The sequence below is a fragment of the Lissotriton helveticus genome, chromosome 5_1 (assembly GCF_964261635.1).
Source record: "Lissotriton helveticus chromosome 5_1, aLisHel1.1, whole genome shotgun sequence".
Lineage (NCBI taxonomy): Eukaryota > Metazoa > Chordata > Amphibia > Caudata > Salamandridae > Lissotriton > Lissotriton helveticus.
Window position 1 is genome coordinate 750032001 of NC_136065.1, and position 19917 is coordinate 750051917.

Genomic DNA, 19917 nt, shown 5'->3' on the forward strand with positions numbered 1-19917 from the left:
GAGGGATTTCCTTGATTTTAAGGATGAACCCCTTTTAGAAGGTTATTGGGATCTTATAACGAAGCCTCATGATCACAAACTTTACCATCAGTTCAGGATAGGTACATTACCCTTACAATGGTTAACTAGCAAATAGAACCCTGCTTGTAGTGATAAGTGCGTATTCTGCCAAGATCATATCGAAAACATTGATCATTTTTTATTTGTATGTCCTGCATACCATCAACCGAGGAGTATCTGGCTGAAACCAGTATGTTTGCCCATGAATACAAGATCGGCAATGGGTGCAAGGAGAATATTGAAATCTGAAACCTTCCAACCTCGCTGTAATTGGCATAACAAAGTTCTTGAGCTGGGCGTGGGCCTTAAGCAATAAAAATGTGGCGGCAAAGTAGCTGTGTAACGATCTAAGATGGGTCCTTGTAGACAGGGGTTGGAGTTGGTATAGCAATACCTTATTTTAGAAGAGTACTCACCCCTTATAAAATTAACTGATGTAGATTAAGTCTATGCTGGTTTATATATGTAATCCTTTTTTAGAATCCGTTTTAAAATGTGTGTATATATATATATATATATATATATATATATGTACATATTTATTAATCATTGTTGATGTGGTATAGTATCAAGTTTTAGATTTATAAATATGATGGTGTATTTTAAAGAGAATGAAAGCTGTATTAATGTTGGTCCAGTGGACTCCAAAGATGTGGTAGAAGACCAAATCTTGCTACTATCCAAGAGGTTGAAACTGAGAGACTCCTCACCTTTGAAGAATCTGCAGTAAGAAAAGAAGGACTATGCAACAAAGCCATGGAACTTGTGCCTCTTGATACCCAAATAACAGTTAATCAAGAAACTCCTGTCTACAATGATATAGCCGCTGACTATACTAACATGACGAGGGATCCAGTAGCTCCAGCGATTTCAAATAATCCTGATGCAATACAAACAATTGACAGAACTGCTACTGGCTATTTCAGCAACTTTGATATGTTTTCTGAGGATCTCAGTGAGCCCGAAACAACGCCAGTAAATAAAAGTTTTAAAGACCAAGTAACTGAACTTTTCTTTCAACTAGAAAATACTTATCTAGTCTCACCATGGGGTGAATTTTGGATTGGGCTAGGTGTGTGTTTTCTGCTGCTTTGGCTAATCCTTGTATTAAGTTTGGGAATGCGGATAGATGGAAAATATAGTAAAATGGACACAGCAAGTAAGAACATCAACTTACTCCTCAAGCCACACAAATCATCTCATCGTGAACGAAGAGACTTAACATCAGTGAACATCACAGCCGTTCCTATACCTGGTGGTAAAGCATGGGACAGAACTGATTACGACATTTTTAGCCTGGCAGAGCTGTTGAAGATTCCACATCAATTTAAGGTTTCTTTAAATGACTTTGTTTCCCCCAGCACATTTTCTGATGATTGGGACTTTGAAATATTAATAATATGATGTCAGATTTAGAAATGTCTGCAAAATGTAAAAACCATGAGTACTTAGAAGGTTCATCGGATTATGAACAAACGTACTGTTATAATCATTATGGTCATCATTATTTGCACAAATCTGCAAATCCTGTAAGCATGCTACCTAGCATGCTCACATCCGCGGCCCGATTTGGGCTGCGGATGTGAGCATGCTAGGTAGCCAGGAGGGAGTCGCCAGATTGCAACAAGTCGGGCGTGAAGGTTTCCCCTGCCGCGAGCCCATGTTGTAATATCTACCGATACGGAAAATCACAGACCCTTGGCAACACAAGGAGAGTAAACACGGGAAGTCCGTGAGTTTATATTTAAGTATCACGTATCCCTACGGATTGGTCACGTCCTAGTGTGCGTGGACCATCGGGGGATATTTTATGGTCCTGACGAATGCTGAGCATAGGTAGCTCATAACAGCAGAAACATGTTGACCACGATGACTAGATAGGACACACTGGTTCAAATTCAGTCAACCACTAGTTGTCCGCTTGCACTTTGTTTTTATTGAAGGTCGACTATCCCTTTATTAAAATGGGTATAGGGAACAGTTGGCTCTTCTTTTAATTCACTGACACTTTTCCGGGAACATTCACTAGCCCTCAAAAATGAACCTTATGATGAAGCCAGTCACCAACTTTGTTTGTGCGTGAGGGTTCCTTTTGAATCACAGTTTCTCCTCTAATCACCTTTTGACTTGGGCTTTAAGGTAAAGTAATTTTCTCCTAGGTTGCATTGCACCTTGTGTGTCACTCTTTTGTTGTTTGTAATGTTTATGCGGTTGTCAGAAACGAATCCCTTCTTGTTTATTCGAGAAGGTTTCTAGTGACCTCTGAGCTAGCTGGCACTCACAATTAAGTCTAGTATATTCGATAGAGACCTACTAGATATAAGTCCTAGGGCAAATCTATAGGATATATTATTCCAATGTGCAGAGCCTATTGGGAATATAGGAACTACACTACAAGATGGGCCGTGACAATAGACAGGACCTTTCTAAAAACAGGCGGGCTAATGTGAAGCCAAAGAGAAGAACTGTGAACTGATAGGGCGGTCGAACCAAAAATCCCCGACACATCCCAAGATTTTTTTTTACGACTTGGAGGGTGCATATTGTGCGGGACATTATACACTTCTGCAGCAACAGGACTTGAGCCAGGGATAGCATCTGATTATGTATGTGTAAAATGCGCTAAAGATCCGAGGGCAGAATGGGACGGGATAAGAAGTAGCAAGCACTAGCTTGAGGGATACTTTGCCAAGGAGAATCTGGGTACACGCAGGAGAAAATACTAAAATGTCAGAAATAGATAAAGAAGGTGAGAACCTCCTACTAAATTATTTAAATGAATTTAATGTATACACAAGACCAAGATTGTCTTCTACAGAATCAACAGTGTTACATTTATTAGATGGGGCCTTTGAATCCATGAAGTTAGAGGGAGTAGTCCTTGTTGGGGGAGATTTTGATGGTAAATACGAAATTATATTAGGGTTAGAATCACTCTTTGATGAGAAAGATTTGGCTAAAAGGAATCAGGACACTAAGCGTAGACTCTTCAGCGCTGTGTACCAAAGCAGCTAGTGCATTTCACCACTGTGCGAGGGCTAAGAGTTTGTAATGGTCGGTTTTCTTCTGCTCCCACACCTTCAGAGGGGCACAACCAAATGTAGAATAGATTACATTATGGTGAGCACAGCACACTGGGGATACCTAAAGAATTGTAAGGTGGACAATAGAAAGGAAAGTGGCCATTGCCCATTATGTCTATGTCAGGGAGGTTGACCAGAGTCTATATTGCTGGCAATAAGAGCATGTCCCCACAATTATTGATCACCAATAATTGGAGATCGGTTAAATGGTCCATAATTGTCGATAGAGTTGAGCCCCTTACACATATCTATAAATGCCTTTTATGATGTTCTCAACCCTTACAGTGACCAAAGATCGGACTCTATACCTATACAAATCCACTATTGCCTAACTGAGAGAATAGAAGCCTATCTCACTAAACCACAAATATCAGGCATAAACTCAGACAATAGGAATGTATATAGCACTCCTTGGTATAACAAGGAACGCGCATTAGCTAAAAGAAATTATTAGCAGCACTTAAGTTAAATAACGTGACACAAATTAGACAATTAAGGATAGAATATAAAAGGATACAAAGGGTGGCACAAACCAGCTGGGACGATACTATCTGGGATGACCTTATTATTGCAGCCAAAACAAAAGATTACTGCTCCTTTTGGAGAATAATAGCACACAGCCACAAAAAGGGTTTGACCTACACAGAGCATAATTTGGACCCCAAATCAGAAAAGGCACCAGGACCAGACAAAATATCGGAGCATCTCCTAAAATATGACTTGGAAATATGGGTGCCATATGTTAATCTTTTAAGCAATGCAGTAGCTTCAGGGGCCCCTATTCCCGATTCTTAGAAGGGCTCAGAAATCGTCCCCATCCATAAGAAGGGTAGTAAGGATGATCCGGCCGATTATAGGGCTATAAGCTTAAAAGACAGCCTCCAAAAAGTTTACGCGAAAAAGTTACCTAACAAACTAAATGGTTGGATAGCGGAGAAAGATATGGTGGGCTGCCGGGCGAAGACAAGTACAGTCAAGCAAGTTTTTAGATTGTCATGTGTAGCCTGGAAAATTGCTTAACTAAGGGCTGGCCACTTGTATGTTGCATTTATCGATCTAAAGGTCACATTTGACTTGATACCAAGAGATCTCCTCTGGGAATCCTTACAACAGCAGGGTGTACCACAGGAGATCCTGGAACAGATAGTAAAGCTTCATCAAGATAATTTCACTAAAGTGCGATAGGGACCGGGGGGTGGGGGGGTGAACTGACAGACTATCCCAGTTAGGAGGAGAGTAAGACAAGATTGTGTCTTGGCCCCAACCCTCTTTTTATTATACGTGAACGATCTTCTAATTCAACACTTACAAAATTGTATCCATGATCCACCAAGGTTAGGAGGGGATCATATAAGTGCACTGATGTTTAGAGACGACAGGATCCTGCTCTCCCAGATCCCTAGAAGATAACAAAGATTGCTAGACAGTTTTAGTTGTTATTGCAGACAAAACGGTCTTGAAATACATCTAAACGAGACTAAATACATGGCTATTAGATCACACAAACATTTTAGAAATCAAATAATACACACACCACTTAAGCACGTAACAAATTTTAATTATTTGGCCATGACAATAGATGCGAAACGATCCTGGAAACCCCACATAAATAAGGTAAAGACAGTCCTGTTCCAAAATGACATGCCAACTGTCAAAAACCAACAAGCCACCTGGTCACAACCAAGTCACTCTGAAGGCAATGGCAAGGTGGGGGAAGCACAGGAAGGCCACCCCTGGAGGCCCCAGCCAGATCACGTGCAATCAGCCTCTCCTTTGATGCCAGTGGAGCCGGCAGCATTCTTCTCTCCTGCCCGCAGACTTCCTGCTGTGGTGGTTGCCTGCTCCCTCAGACACAGGCATGGGGAGTGGGGGTTAGCCGACCACTACACGGGATGCAGCGGCAATCAATCCCCCGTCACCACTCCTCCTGGGGGCCCAGAGTTGGGAGTCCAGGGCCCTGTGATTAAATCTGGCCAAACCAATTACATTTATGTCATGGAATAATGCCGGTCTGAGTAGTAGAATTTTGGAACCAGATTGGATAAACATTGTAACCATGTATGACCGGATTGGTTTCCAGGAAACATGGGAGGTCCCCTCTATGCGAGGCTACCCGTGAGCAGCTACCCGGCTGAGCAGGACAAGAGTCTCCCATATGCAGACCATACACGTGTGCAAATGCATGTGCACACAGGTAATCAACCAAGTTCCCCTTGCCGAGTCACAGAAGCCTTATCTTAAAAGGCGGACACTGGGTGTAAACGCGTGCAGTCCATTTATATAAAAATTACCAAGGGTGAGTCATATGTTGTGAGCCTCACCAACAATAAAAAGGTCTAAAACCAGGTGATCAAAAAAAAAAATCTAGAAGGATTTGATGGATAGAACGCATTTCCTTACACATGGTTACGTATATCGTATTAGAAGCGAAAAGCCAAAACCATGGCCAGGTGAAGATAATGCACTCTCACATGGAAATGCCTCCTGCATTTGAGTCTGTGGTTTGGCTGCCAAGGGAACAATACCATTAATTTCTGAATACTAGAAACACACCGTATTTGAGTGATGTGTGGCTTTAATGGACCCAACCAGGTATTCTTACATAGAACGCCCTCGCAACATCAAACTTTGGCTATATAACTCATCCATTTTATTGGGGATAGCTGAAGTATTTGGACCGAAGGTGGGTGGCACACAAAGAAGATAACCAAACCAATATTTTCACAGAAAATATTGACCAACCTGTAGGTAACAACATTGGCAGCGAAATATTTTTTTTTAAAAACTTTCTTTCTGGAAAAAGGCAACTTGGCACAGCAAACTTTTTGTTGATTTTTTTGCACATCCTTTTTTCACATTTTCTTGCACAGCACATTTTTTGGTTTTACATTTTTTGCAAATAAAATCTGTGTTTTAGCTATTTAGTCAGGGCTTTCCAAAATAAATATAATGCAATCCCAAATATCTATAGAAAAATGATGCAAGTGAACAAAAAAAACGAAACTAAAAGACAAGTGAGAATGGAGAAAGGTCGGGGAGAATACACATACACTGTTAGCATTTACTGTGTTAATCAAGGGTATACCAGTTGGCTTTCATTTAAAGAGAACATTTATATTAAAAAAAACTTAAAACAGTGCAAAATGCAATATGGCAAAGATATACATATATCACTTACCCAACAAAACTGTCTAACAAATCGATGTTTTTACGATCACTTATAAACTCCCCAATCATTTTCTTGTCAAGCCGAGGATTTTCACGAAGCCATTGAGCCACCTCAGTGTTGTCCATTGGTGTTGTCAGCAGGTTCTTTTCTTGTAGAAATTGCACACCTTTCTTTGGCTTCTGGTTAAATTGCTCTGTGCCAGTAATTATGAGCTGCAGTAGATAAAAGTGGTAGTCAAACGTTTTAGCATTTGAAAAACTCAGTGCATATAATGGAATAATGTGTTGCTAGCCGAAAAACAGATTTTTACCATAGGCATCTCTCGCTTTGAGGGTCAGTATTTTATAACAATTCAGACTTCATTAAGGAAAGCCATTTTCTTTCACAAATACATTATCTTAGTTGCATTTGAAGCAGAGTTATTAGAGTGATGCAGCAATGGGAGGCCAAATTATGAGACAGGGCAGATTAAAATACTCATCAAGGAAAGACTAATTATGCAGCATTATTTAGTACTATCTGTAATATTAGCATGTCTATTTTGCATATGCCAAACTAAGTTCTATAACTGACCTTCCATTTCTGATTTAATCTATGCCCACTTGTGGAAGTAAGTAATTCTTCCTAAAGAAATAGCCCAGCAAAATAATATTGTATATTTAATATGAGCAACATGAATGTCTCTCCAAGAGACATAGTATAATTAAACACATCAGTCCTTAAAAAGAAAACTGAAGTCTTTGGAAATTTAGTACACTCCTAATACACTCTTTTGTGGTGTTGTAATTCTGTATTAATTATTTTGCAACAAATTACATCAACCATACATTTATAATGGACAAATAAACAGGTTTATGAGAGCTTGCACAGTTTTATGCCTCTTAGATGTATGGTATGTGTTAAGGGGAGAAAGTGAGAGGAAGGAGGCATATCCTAAGCATTGTTAGACGTGTGTACGTTAATTAAACTAATGTTGGCCAGAAGCGTGAGATATTGCATGCGGTAAACTTGATCATTTATCTGTATTTTGGTATAGATCAAGAATTGCCTAGTATTTCGACATGGTGACTTTAATCATGGTGAAAGGTCTCCCTGATCACAGGTATTCTTATAATATTTGATAAAGGCGGGACATCAGGACTCCTTAGTGAGAATATTATATCTTTCCTACTACAGAATTCCTTTGCGACATCAATGTATGACTTAAATCTACTGAGACTACTTTGCTGCATTGTCATACTTACTGCAGAGCTGTAACGTGGTACCAGGGAAGGAAAAAATAAAAATTAAATAAATAAAAAATAAGTAGGGAGAAGAGGGAGTGAAAAGTACATACATGAATAAGAGGAAAAAGAGGGAGAGAATAAAAAAGTATATAAGAATGGAAAAAAGCATTGTACTACTCAACTAAAGGTGTAAAGTGGCTTAGAATGTGGAATATACAACAAATAAAATAAAATACAAAATGAGCGGTGTAGACCGAATCTGGTGTGGTCATATGAGGGAGAGACATAGGAAGAGGTGGGAATCCCAGGTGTATATAGAGCTGTGTGAACACGAATGATAATTGGTGGTAATAAGGGGTGGAGCGTGGGATCCCTGTTCTCATTTTTGTTTTTATGTTATAAGAGGTATTAGGTGATGCAACTATTTTGAGTGCGTTGGGATGATCACTGTGAAGTAATCAGTAGAGTTCTCTATAGGGCCACTCCCTACACGGAGAAAAGGAGCCCAAAGTTGCAGAAATACATCCGTCTGATCTTGAATATTGTAACTGACTCACTCATGAGAGGCTGAGTGTATCATGGCTACCAACAAGACCTCTTGTGACGGTGGAGTCTGTGAATTTCATTGCGGTAGTGTACATATTTTGGCTGTAGCTAACGCTGTATGCACAAGACGGCATCGTGGTTTTGGTTTCAAAACTTGTGCAGTGGGATTTTCGTATAGCAGTCGCCCCTTGGCTATAAACTGGTCCCCCAATCCGAATCGTTCCAACACTTTAAAAAGATATTCCCACTCGACGCGATCAAACACCTTCTCCGCCTCGAGTGACAATGCAAGGGAGTCATTCTAAAGGGATCTGGCGGACCATAGCGTGTGAGCCAGAGTGCGCAAATGGCTCCTAGATGAGCGTCCTGCTACAAACCCCGCTTGTGTATGATGGATTAGGGAAGGCAAAACTTTGCGAAGATAGGAGGCTAAGATACTAGCCAGTATTTTGATATAATAATTTAGGTGCGAAATGGGGCAGTAACTGACGCAAAGTAATGGATCCTTCCCGGGTTTGGGTAAGACTGCTATCACTGCTTTATTAGAGAGGCATCCTAAAGAGGTGTCTTGAAAAGCGGCGTGCAGAGTATCAACTACTTCCTCACCCGTCCAATGGTAAAATTCAGCTGGAAAGCTGTCTTTTCCGAGGGCTTTGTGGTATGGAAGTTTGGCTATCGCTCGCGAAATTTCTTCTTTACTGAGCTCCCCTTCAAGGAATTTTCTACCCTCATCTGAAAGAAAAGAGACCATCCTTTAGCGGTCCTGCCTGTGTCTCCAGAGTATAAAGAGATTTGTAGTAAAGAGCAAATTCATTAATAATGTCCTGGGGTAGGGTCAACATGGTCCTCCCAGCCGACCATGTGGCTGGTATGTGCCTCTGTTCGGCGTAGATGCGCTGCCAAAAGTTTCCGTGCCTTTTCTCCCTGCTCTAAAGGTCTCTCTTTCATTTTTTGTAGAGCATATTCTGCCTTCGATGTAGATAGTCTATATAATGCCATGCTGGCCTGTTCCAAAGACTTGCGATGCGGTATGGTTGGCTTTGCAGTATATAAGCAGGTATAGGATGCAATGTCCTGCTCCAGCTCTTTCTGCCAAGCAGCATTTTGCCTATAGGCTTGAGCTGTATCTCGCATAAGTTGGTCCCGGATGGCAGCCTTGGCTGCAGCCCAGAGAGTTCTACTTGAGTATACCGACCCTTGATAGGTGGAAAGGTAGCTCTGAAGGTGTTCTCGCAGATGGGATTTACCCCTAGGAGTTCTGTTGCACTGAAATATGTGGGCCAAGGTTTACGTCCCGGCTTGGACAGTCCTATTTGCGGAGATAAAAGGACCGTGGAGTGATCAGAGATTTCTGCTTCTAGAATGTGGGATTCCTGGACTAATTGAACCCCACAATGGGAGATTAGGAAGTAGTCAAAATGAGCAAGTGTTCCATGAGTAGGGGATGTGAATGTATATTCAGTATTAGCCAGGTGGGAAAGACGCCAATTATCTATCAGCCCACTGTCTGCCAGTATGTCACCCATCAGGGGTCTATCCACAGCGTTACTTTTGTCAAGGGGACCCGTTCCGTCCAGAACTGGATCTCTTACCAGATTCTAATCCCCACCTAGAAGATATTGAGAAGCACCTATTTCCGCTAATAAGCGGTTCAGTCGAAGAAGAAATGATTTTTCCGTACTTGTCAGGGCATAAACTGATCTCACACAGACATGAGCTTCACCTATTCGCACCTTGACAAATACATACCGACCATCTGGATCAGCCATGTCTTTAATACCGCAGCTGAAGGTGATTTACGGATAGGATTACTACACCATATTACGGATAGGACCCATGTCTAGGGATCCCCGCCCCCTGCACACTATTGTGGAACACCTTTCCCATCCAATCTCTATGCAACTTGTCAGAAAGCAGTGCATCAAGATGCGTCTCTTGGAATAGTGTCACATCTACCTTTTGGTATAATGCGCGAGTCCATGGAATTTGCATGTTATTGCGCATAAGGGGGAAGGCTTTTCATGTCGATAAGGACACAAGTGGATGTCGAATCTAGCGGTATCTAAAAGTGAGTGTGTTATGGGGCTTTGAGCGATGTGGGGGAACTTGTTAGGTTTCGCCGAAGCAGCAAGAAAGGAGGGGGAGGGCAGGGAGGTGTAAGAAGATAGATGTGATAAATAGGAGGAATATCCCTGGCACCCAGCTAAGATTTTACAGTCCAATTACGCGGTAGGGCTCATGTTGAGAGGGAAAAAATGGATCGAAGTGTTGGGTTGATGTCGCGTAAAGAATAGTTAGGCTTGCTAGGGGAGGTATCCTAAAAGGGGGAGGATAGCAGTGGTAGGAGGAGTAATTAGGAAAAGGAATTGTGTATTATAACGTAAAAGCTCACGGAATTCTTGACTTTTAACCACGGGTCTGGGGCTCACAGGAGCACCGCTGCGGTAAGGAGCCCCGTCAGGAGGACAAAACAATAGCCAGGGCTATACAGGAGAATATCGATGGTCTGCGGATGCGGGTGTGTATGTTATAGACTACTGGCTAGTGAGAAGCATGCCATGATGGAGCATGGGAGCGTAAAACACTAGTGACTTCTAAGAGTACTAAGGAGAATGATATGTATGTTGTATTTAAAGTTGGAAGAGGCAGCATTGTCAATCAGTTTTAACATTTGCATCATACATCACAGAACAATTATGACTTAAAGTCTTATGAGTCACAACCGTGAATAGCATATAAGTATGCCCATATTTAGACTTTTAACACATCAAGCGAAAATAGCACAATATTATAAGCATACGGGCAAACTATAAATATGATTATAACCACAGAGATAGTGATAATAATAAGAGGAGTAAGAATGAGAATGAAAATAAGAATGAGAATGAGAGCCATACTCAGTTATCCTGTGCGCAGGTGTTATTTTCCTTCAAAGCATAGTGTCCATATACAGCTCTGTTTCTGAAGTGAGTATCTTGAAATTAATCATGGTGATAACATTAACTATAGCTACAACTGCTATCACAACTAGACACTTTTAATCTTATTCTACATCTGGAGTAGACTTTAAGAGGGAGCAGGATGTATCCCTATGCTGTTCCTGTGTGAAGGTAGATACTGTTTGAAGGGCCAAGGCCCTATCCTCATGGGTGCGAGTTATTCGTTCAATTTCTCTGCCACGATGACGAGATCCACTAGTATTCTGTTGTCCACTGTCTGGCGTCTGTTGAGAAAGTCTAGGACAAGGTTGAGTCTCTTCTGTAGGAGTATGCTGGATGTCCATGTCCTGTGGTTTCATGCAGTCCAGGAAGAGCTGCAGATCCTCAGGGTTCTAGAAGGCATTTGAATCTCCATTTTTGGTGATGCAGAATGGGCAGGCTTGAATAGACCATATTTGATGTACATTTTTCGCAGATGGGGCCTCATGGAGAGGAATGTTTTCCGTCTGTCATTGGTTTCCCTAGAGAACTGGACTCCCATGCGGATTTCGTGACCAGCATATATGTATGAAGCTTGTGCACGGTCTGTTTTTAGCAATTGTCTTGCTTGTTCTTGTCACAAGAAGCAAGCAATGAGGGGTCTTGGGTGAGTAAATGTAAATGTAAATGTAAATGTGTAGCAGAGTAGCAGTGTCTTTACATAGAGGACCAATGTGATGTGCACTTTGAATTTAAAGAGATGGATCAAAGGTAATGCCAACCAGTTTGGGAAGAATATCACACAAGAATGCTCTGGTCTTCTGACATTCAATTTTTTCTGGGAATCCAAAGAAACAAATGTTATATCTTCTGCTACGGTCCTCCAAGTTGACCAGCTTGCTGTGGAGGAATAACAATTTTTGATCTCTGTTTTGGACTGAGTCAAGTCGGCTCTCTACTATAGTTAGTCGTTGGTCTAGCCCCTCTGCTCTATTGTGGAATCCTACAATGTCTGCCCTAATTGACAATGGGGAAAAAATTGTATCTGATATTGCCTCAATTTGTCACTAAACTGGATGGACAGGTGTACTTATACATGTGTACAGCTTCTCGTATCTGCCTGAACACTAAAGGATGGAGTTATAGAGATCTGATGCATAGGTAATGTACTAAGAATTACATTCACTGCCAGGCCTGCTGTATAGCTTTGGGGTTTACTATAGGGGACGTATGTTCCGAAAATCAAAACCCTTCGCCCTTCCTTTTCCCTATTTCTTTCACTAAACGTAACATCTATGTTTGACAAAATGCAAATAAAGTTATATATATATTTTTTAATATCTGCCCTAATTGACTTAGCCTCCGCTGTAAGTGAGGATATATTAGTGTCCATATCTTCTAAAACGACGGCTGATCGTCGAGATTTCTGGTAGAATGCGATCCGTGGTCTCACCTTGTGCTGAGCTTGAGGTGACCTGAGAAGAACTACTTGTAGGAGGGTTGAATTCTTTCATAGGCATATTGAGTGATTGTTTAAGCACTTCTGCGAAGACTAGTTGTTCGGAGGGTTTGCTCCCATGTTTATTACTGGGCAATCGCCTTTAGCCTAGGATTGTGTGTTGTAGTAGTAGTAACGAGAAAAACACAAAATTGCCTAGCCACCTACATTCATATCCAAAATTGAAAAAGGTCGAAAACACTGTTTGTCCAGATCAACCCGGTATTTTTATTTATACCACTTATTTATATTTATTTTATAATTTTTCAAAAAAGACGTTTACTTCAGCAAAAGAAGACACATATATATCCACATATTTACACAAATTTACACAAATGTACAGTGATATTTACAAACAAATAAATGACATTTACAACCTAGCTTTGAGTGAATAAAGTATCTACATCCTATACATCCAACATACAACACAAATTTGTTTAGACAAGACTATACATCATATAATCATGTGCATTGAAAAAATGAGACTTAAATCAATACAAAAACAAAGGAGTTAAGTCAATCTATGACAACTGATTGGACCAGCATTTGCTGGTATGGGAAAATTAACCAAAAGTACTCCTTAATACATGCCGACGCGTTTCGAAACCAGGACAAAGTTCCTGGAATCTCTTCAGGGCGCTGTCAGTGTATCTATGGGGGATGCAAAAAAACAATAACATTTTATTCGCATTATTTCTGACTCAAATCCTTTCAAGTGACACTCAGATTCTGTGACTCTGTTCAAGACCTACCAAAGTTTTTTAGGGGGTCGGGAGCTGAGAAAATCGTTCAAGTGTTTCCACAACGAAGTTACCGTGGAATGACCTTCTAAGTCTTCCTTCTCTAGTCCATGGATGCCTCCATTGATGGGTGCAAATATCTGGGCCAGCCTGTTAAGGTAAACAAATCGATGGTTTAACTGAGCTGACTGTGATGCTCAACTAAGTAGATGTTCATGAATGAAAAAGCCACATACCTTAAATTATTCTTAAGAAAGGCGGCGGCTTGCTAGTTGTGAGCTACATTCCCAACTTCATGTTTTGCGATTCCCAAATGTTTTCTTCCAACCGCTTTGGAGTAAAAGAAGGGGAAAAGGGGGTGGTATTGGTGTTACTGGCTTGCGCATATTGCCTTGTTCGCCTCTATAAAACCCCCGTTGGTAACATACCTCAAATGTGGCTAGATGTGTGTAGTTTATATCTCAAATTTTTCAAGGCGCTGCTCGGTGGGCTGTGGGGGTAACAAAAGTGTTTATTGTCCACTTGTTTATTCCCAATACTTCTTTAAAATAATGCTACTCGGGAAAGCAAACCTACCTCCCTCCTCAATGTGCCTGCTCTCTTTGCGATCGTCTCAAGATGGCGACCGGGCAAGCTAGTGTTTGTTAAAGTTATAACCCGGATTATTGCATGATGGGAGACGTAGTTTTTTTGCTAAGACTACATGTGAACGCTAGATGTAAATTCTCTATGGGATGGCTAGAATTTTAATTGGGGCCACGTAAGAGGCTATTTGCACCACAGTTTTATTTGCACAGAAACTAGATGTTTAAAAGAAGGGGAAACCGTATGATTTACGTGTGTGTTAACTACCCAGTGTAACACATTGCAACTCTATAGTGAGGTGGCCAAGACGTGTAGAGTGCAAGTTGGCAGTTTAATAAAATAAGATTATGCTCGCGCATAAGATACCCTGTTTACAGAGAGCAAAAAGGCAGGGGTTGATACGGACACTCAAAGCACTTCATGGGCGCCCTATTCGAAAAAGGAGACCGTTGATCTATAGCAGGGATCCCCAAACTACGGCCCCCGGGCCACATCCGGCCCATCTAATCAACTGGAGTGGCCCACTTAACGATCCCAAACAATCCTTTGCTTCTTGTCGCATGCGGAGGCGCATATTCCTCACTTCCAGGTAGCAGGCGGTTGGCGGTCCAGTTCCAGGCGACCGGAAACCGCCGGGGCATCTCACAGCGCTTCCGGGGGAGATCGCTTAACACAGAAGTTCCCGCGAACACAGTGCTTCGGATTGATGCCTGTCCTTTGCCTGCTTCTACCCAAGTAAGAACCGTGTTTTCTGAGGCCGTGTGTTTGCGACCTTTACTGAGGTTCTTTGACACCGCGCAGGAGCGCTATTCTTTGTTTGTTTTGACACCGCGCTGGATCGCTATTCTGGATTTGTTTCGACACCACGCTGGTGTGCTTTACTTGGGGTTTGGTGTTTTGTTTGGGCACCGCGCTGGGGCGCTATCCTGAGTTTGTTTTGGCACCGCTCTGGAGCGTTTTACTTGTGGTTTGTTTTGGCACCACACTGGAGCGCTTTACTTTCAGTTTGTGACAACGCGCTGGGGCGCTTATCTGAATACCTTGGACACCGCGCTGGAGCGCTTTGATTACGCTCTGGGGTGCTTATCTTTTTTCGTTCCTACACAGGAGCGCTGTTTTCTAACTAACCACTATAGACGACTTGTACTCACTGGGTGTTCCTAAGCTCAAGGTAAACGCTGTTAACCGCATGTGCACAAGAAGTAAACATAGAGAGGGATTTATCTGTGCCCATTGTAATCAGGTCTCCCTTACTTCCCCTACCAGCCTGAGAAGAACGGAAGAAAGACAGACAACAAAATGCCAAAACTGTTGGGGAAACGGAAAGTAGATTCAGAGTGCAGAGTTTTTAAACAGCAGTGGACAGATGACTATTTTTTGTCCAGTACAAGGAAAAGGCAGTTTGTTTAATCTGCAAAGAGACAGTGGCGGTGTTTAAAGAATTTCATATCCGCCGACACTATGAAACCCGCCATGGAGGGTAGTATGCTAGCTTGCTGGGCCAAGTGAGGAGAGTCTGGGTGGCTAAGCTACAAAATGAATTTGCCGCCCAGCAGAGTACAATGCTACACCAAACACAGGCGAACCTGTCATCAGTTCGGGCCAGCTTCAAGGTAGCTTAACTGATTGCAAGCTGTGAAAAGTCGTTCAGTGATGGGGTATTTGTCAAGAAGTGTTTGAACGCTGTCGCGGAGGAGGTGTGTCCGGACAAGAAAGATGCCCTGAACGCAGTGAGTCTGTCCGCATCCACAGTTACCAAGCGAATTGAAGAAATGGGGCATAATGTACATGTCCAGCTGAAAGAGAAAGCTGAAGATTTTGAGTGTTTTGCATTGGCAATGAATGAGAGCAATGAAGTGCAGGACACAGCACAACTGCAGATTTTTATTCGGGGAGTTAATTCAACTTTTGAAGTGTCCGAGGAGCTGGCAGCTCTACAAAGTCTCACGGATACTACGACAGGAGAGGATATTTTTTGTAAAGTACGCCAAACGATGGAAGAGTTGGATTTAGACTGGGCTAAGCTGGCTAGCATCACAACGGATGGTGCTCAGAGTGTGGTTGGTGCGTCGCGGGGGCTAGTGGGGCGCATAAAAAGAGAAATGGAGGAACGAGGTCTCACCCCCCCCACTACAAGTCCACTTCCTGATTCACCAGCAAGCACTGTGCTGCAAAGTTCTGAAGTGGGAATCTGTCATGAAGGTGGTTGTGTCTTGCATAAAAATTATTAGAGCAAATGGACTAAAACACAGGCAGTTCCAAGCTTTTCTATCCGAGCTGGAGTCTGCCCATGGAGACGTGCTTTACCACGCTGAAGTCAGATGGTTAAGTTGGGGTAGAGTTTTGTAGTGCTTCTACGTGCTGCTACCCGAAATCAACGCCTTTCTCCTGACAAAGGGAAAAAGTGTCCCAGAGCTGATCGACACAGAATGGAAATGGGACTTTGCCTTTTTAACAGATGTGACTGAAATTTTAAACGGCCTCAATTTACAGCTCCAAGGCAAGGGAAAATTAATCAGTGACATGTATTCCCACGTCAAAGCATTTGAGGTTAAAATGGCGCTACTTGTTGGACAAGTGCAAAAACAAGACTTCACCCATCTCCCTGCTACTCGGAGCCTCTCAGCTGAGGAGCCAGCGGTCCCGTTTCCAACCAAGAAGTGCAAGGACGCACTGGAAACGCTGAGAGCGGAATTCAGTATGCGGTTCCATGAGCTTCATGCCCACGTTAAAGAAATTAGCATATTCCAGAACCCTTTTGCTGCCGACATTAATGACACCCTGCCTTCTCTTCAATTTGAACTGGATGAGTTGCAGACCTGTGATGTGCTGAAAGACGCATTCAAGCCCAACTGTCTACCCCAACATCAGAAAGCATGCTATGAAGATGTCCACAGTTTTTGGGAGCACATAAATCTGTGAGCAAACTTTTTTCACGCATGAAGCTGATAAAAAATCTGACAAGATCTCAGATCAACACCTGCATCTGTCTCTGAGAATGGCTGTAACTGGAATGGAACCTGACATCAATCTCCTCACCAGTCAGAGGCACGCCCACAGCTCACACTGATATGGTAAGCCTGCTGATTTCAGTTACTATGAATATGAAAAGATGTCAGCATAGTAATGCTCTTTTTATAGGCCACATGTTTCTTGAACAGTGATGTCACATACAAAATGAGACTGCAGCATGTCATCTGCTGATGGGCTGCTTGTGTTTTTTTATCTGCCATTCCTGAAGGGCCTGCATGCTTCCAGGACCACCCTAAAGTCAGCCTGTTTATTACAATTATTCTGTATTAATGTCATTTCACTAAACATTTATCATCAGCGTGTGTTTTTATTTTCGAATTTAATCTATATCTATAAAATAAAAGGAGTATCTGTGGTACTTCAAATAAACACAAGAAGACTTTCTATTACTTTTTTTGCAAACCAACAGGTGGCGCCAAGGCCCAGCGAAGGGCAGCTGCAAATAAAAAGTCATTATAATCTTCACAATAATAGTGGTTTTCACTTTGGCCCATATCATTTCCGGTTATAAGACTGACCCTGGCCCCCATCACAGAAAGGAAAGTTGATGTGGCCCCCGCCGAAAAAAGTTTGGGGACCACTGATCTATAGCCTTGCTATTTCAGACAAGCTATTTAGCCCTGTTTGCGTACTGTTAAACTTGAGAATTAAATATGCTTCTTTTTGTAGAAGCAATTTCTCCACGTTTACAGTACGATGCATTGGTTTCAAGGTATACAAAACTGACCACTTAAGGTCATTTTCGTCATGTTTTGCCGCTACATAGTGTTCAACCATTGGTGCAATCAGCGTTTTATTTTTAATCCTGGATCGATCCTGGCTAATGCGTACGTTGACCTGCTGGCATGTTTTGCCAATATAAATCCTTTCGCATGGGCATTGAACCACAGAAACCACGTTTTTGGTCTTACAATTAGAAAATTCAAGGTGTTTCCATTTGGTTCCTGCTTGTTGAACTCGCTGCCTTCCATAGTACTGGGGCACGCAACGCAGGTGCCAAATTTGTGGTGCCCTGTAATTGGTTTAAGGTTCCACTGAGCCATGAGGTCATTTTTCTTTTTTGGCAATGACACATCGGCTCTCATAATCTGTTGGCCAAGATTTTGGTTTTTCTTATAGGCAAACAGGGGGCGTGGAAAAGAGCATTCAAGGTTTTCCAATAAGTGCCAATTGTTAAGGACTGCTTTCCTACGCTTATGGGTGTCTGGGCCAAAGGTAGTGACACACACCAATCTTTCAAGTTCAGGCTTCTTTCGTGTTTGGAGCAGGTATTCACGAGGAGTGAAGCAAGCCCTTTTAAATGAATGTTTTAATAGCTTCTTCGGATACCCTCTTTGCTTCATCTCGTCGCAGAAGTTGTGGGCATGTGCCTCAAAGTCATTGACATCCGAGCAGTTTCTCCTTATGCGCAATAGTTGCCCACAGGGGAGATTCGATTTCAGGTTCCTCAGGTGGGCACTTTCATGATGCAGGATAGTGTTCCTGTCTGTGGTTTTCTTGTAGAGAGAAGATTTCAATTCCCCCTCGACGCATGTTATTTCAACGCCGAGGAAGGTCATTCTAGTGTTACTATGTGCTATGGAGAATTTAATATCTCCATGCCTCGTATTGACACATTCATGGAACGCCACCAGATGAGCCTGACTCCCCTGCCACAGGAGCCAGACATCTATGTACCGATACCACTGGGCAATAAGTTGACTAAACGGATTGTTGTTGAAATTTAATCTCTCCTCATATTGTGCCATAAATAGTACAGCCATCTCTGGGGCATAAGGACACCCCATCGCGGTGCCCTTAACCTGCATAAAGTATTCACCATTGAAGGAGAAGTAATTCTTTTTAATAAGGAGGTGACGTCCATTGTGACCATCAGTTGTAATTCGGAGTCAAATTGTGCACTGGTGCCTCAACTAGATAGGGCAGACAGAGTGACTCATTACAAACCCAGGTCCAGGGAGGCTCTAGAGGGCGTTATCTTGGAAGGTGGTCTGGTAGACGGTTGGCGCTACCTACACCCTTTCCGGAAGGAGGGCACACACTTTACATCATTGACAGGCACGTGGGCACGACTGGACTACATTTTCACGTCGAGAGAGATTTGTGCGGGGGTGACTGGGGTGGTGCACCTCCCGAGGACATACTGTGATCATAGCCCGGTCCTGATGCACCCACAGGTGCCTGGGTGGGACAACCCTAGACCACACTGGAGGTTGAAGCCAGCGGCCCTATTAGACACTGTGTTCCGCACTGAACTTGGTGAGGAAATTGCCGCTTTCTTTCCTAGAAATAAGGGATCTGCAGACTCGGTCAAACACATTTGGGAGGCATTCAAGGTCACGATCAGGGGATATTGCATATCAAAAAGCGTTGGGGTTCTGCGCGACATGCAACGCACCTTCCACACAATCGATAGCGAACTGAAGTCCTTGGAAGCTCGGATGGTAGAGGGAGATAGTGCTGACACCCACGCAGAGTTCAGAGATAAACTGACCCGATACGAGGATGAAGCAAACAGGGAAGCAAAGTTTAAAGGGAAACACTGGCAGGCGAAAAAATACTGTGAGGGAGACAGACCAGGCAAGGCCCTGGCAGTGTTGACGCGCACACCGCACAATCATAATACGATCCTGGAGGTTATGAACGATCAGGAACATACAGTCAGAAACTCGGATGACCTACTCACCGCTTTCGTCTCTCACTATAATGCGCTGTACACCACAGCCACGACCACTGATGTCCCATATAACGACTTCCTTGGCGATGTGGCTCTCTGCTGGCTCAGTGATGGCGACAGAGCCTTCCTAGCCGCCCCTTTCGAATTGGATGAAATCCGGGACGCTATTATGTCGCTTCAAAATGGAAAAGCGCCCGGCCTGGACGGGATCCCTGCCGAGTTTTATAAAACATACATAGACATTATGGCCCCTGTCCTCCGTGAGGTCTTTGAGGAATCACTAGCTGACGGACTTCTCCCATGCTCAATGCGCGAGGTCGTAATTACTTCATTATTGAAACCTGGCAAGAACCCTAGCGCCTGTGATTCCTATCCCCCGCTC

The 19917-nt window shown here is 42.7% G+C and overlaps 1 protein-coding gene across 4 annotated transcripts in view; it reads right to left on the reverse strand.

Moving 5' to 3' along the window:
* GBF1 (golgi brefeldin A resistant guanine nucleotide exchange factor 1) overlaps nucleotides 1-19917 on the reverse strand; it is a 2365494-nt gene that overhangs the window by 1202436 nt on the left and 1143141 nt on the right. For all 4 annotated transcript variants that reach the window (XM_078643218.1, XM_078643217.1, XM_078643220.1 and 1 more), the window contains exon 18: nucleotides 6322-6524. In XM_078643218.1, coding sequence (XP_078499344.1) covers nucleotides 6322-6524 — 203 coding nt within the window. The remainder of the gene's footprint in view (nucleotides 1-6321; nucleotides 6525-19917) is intronic.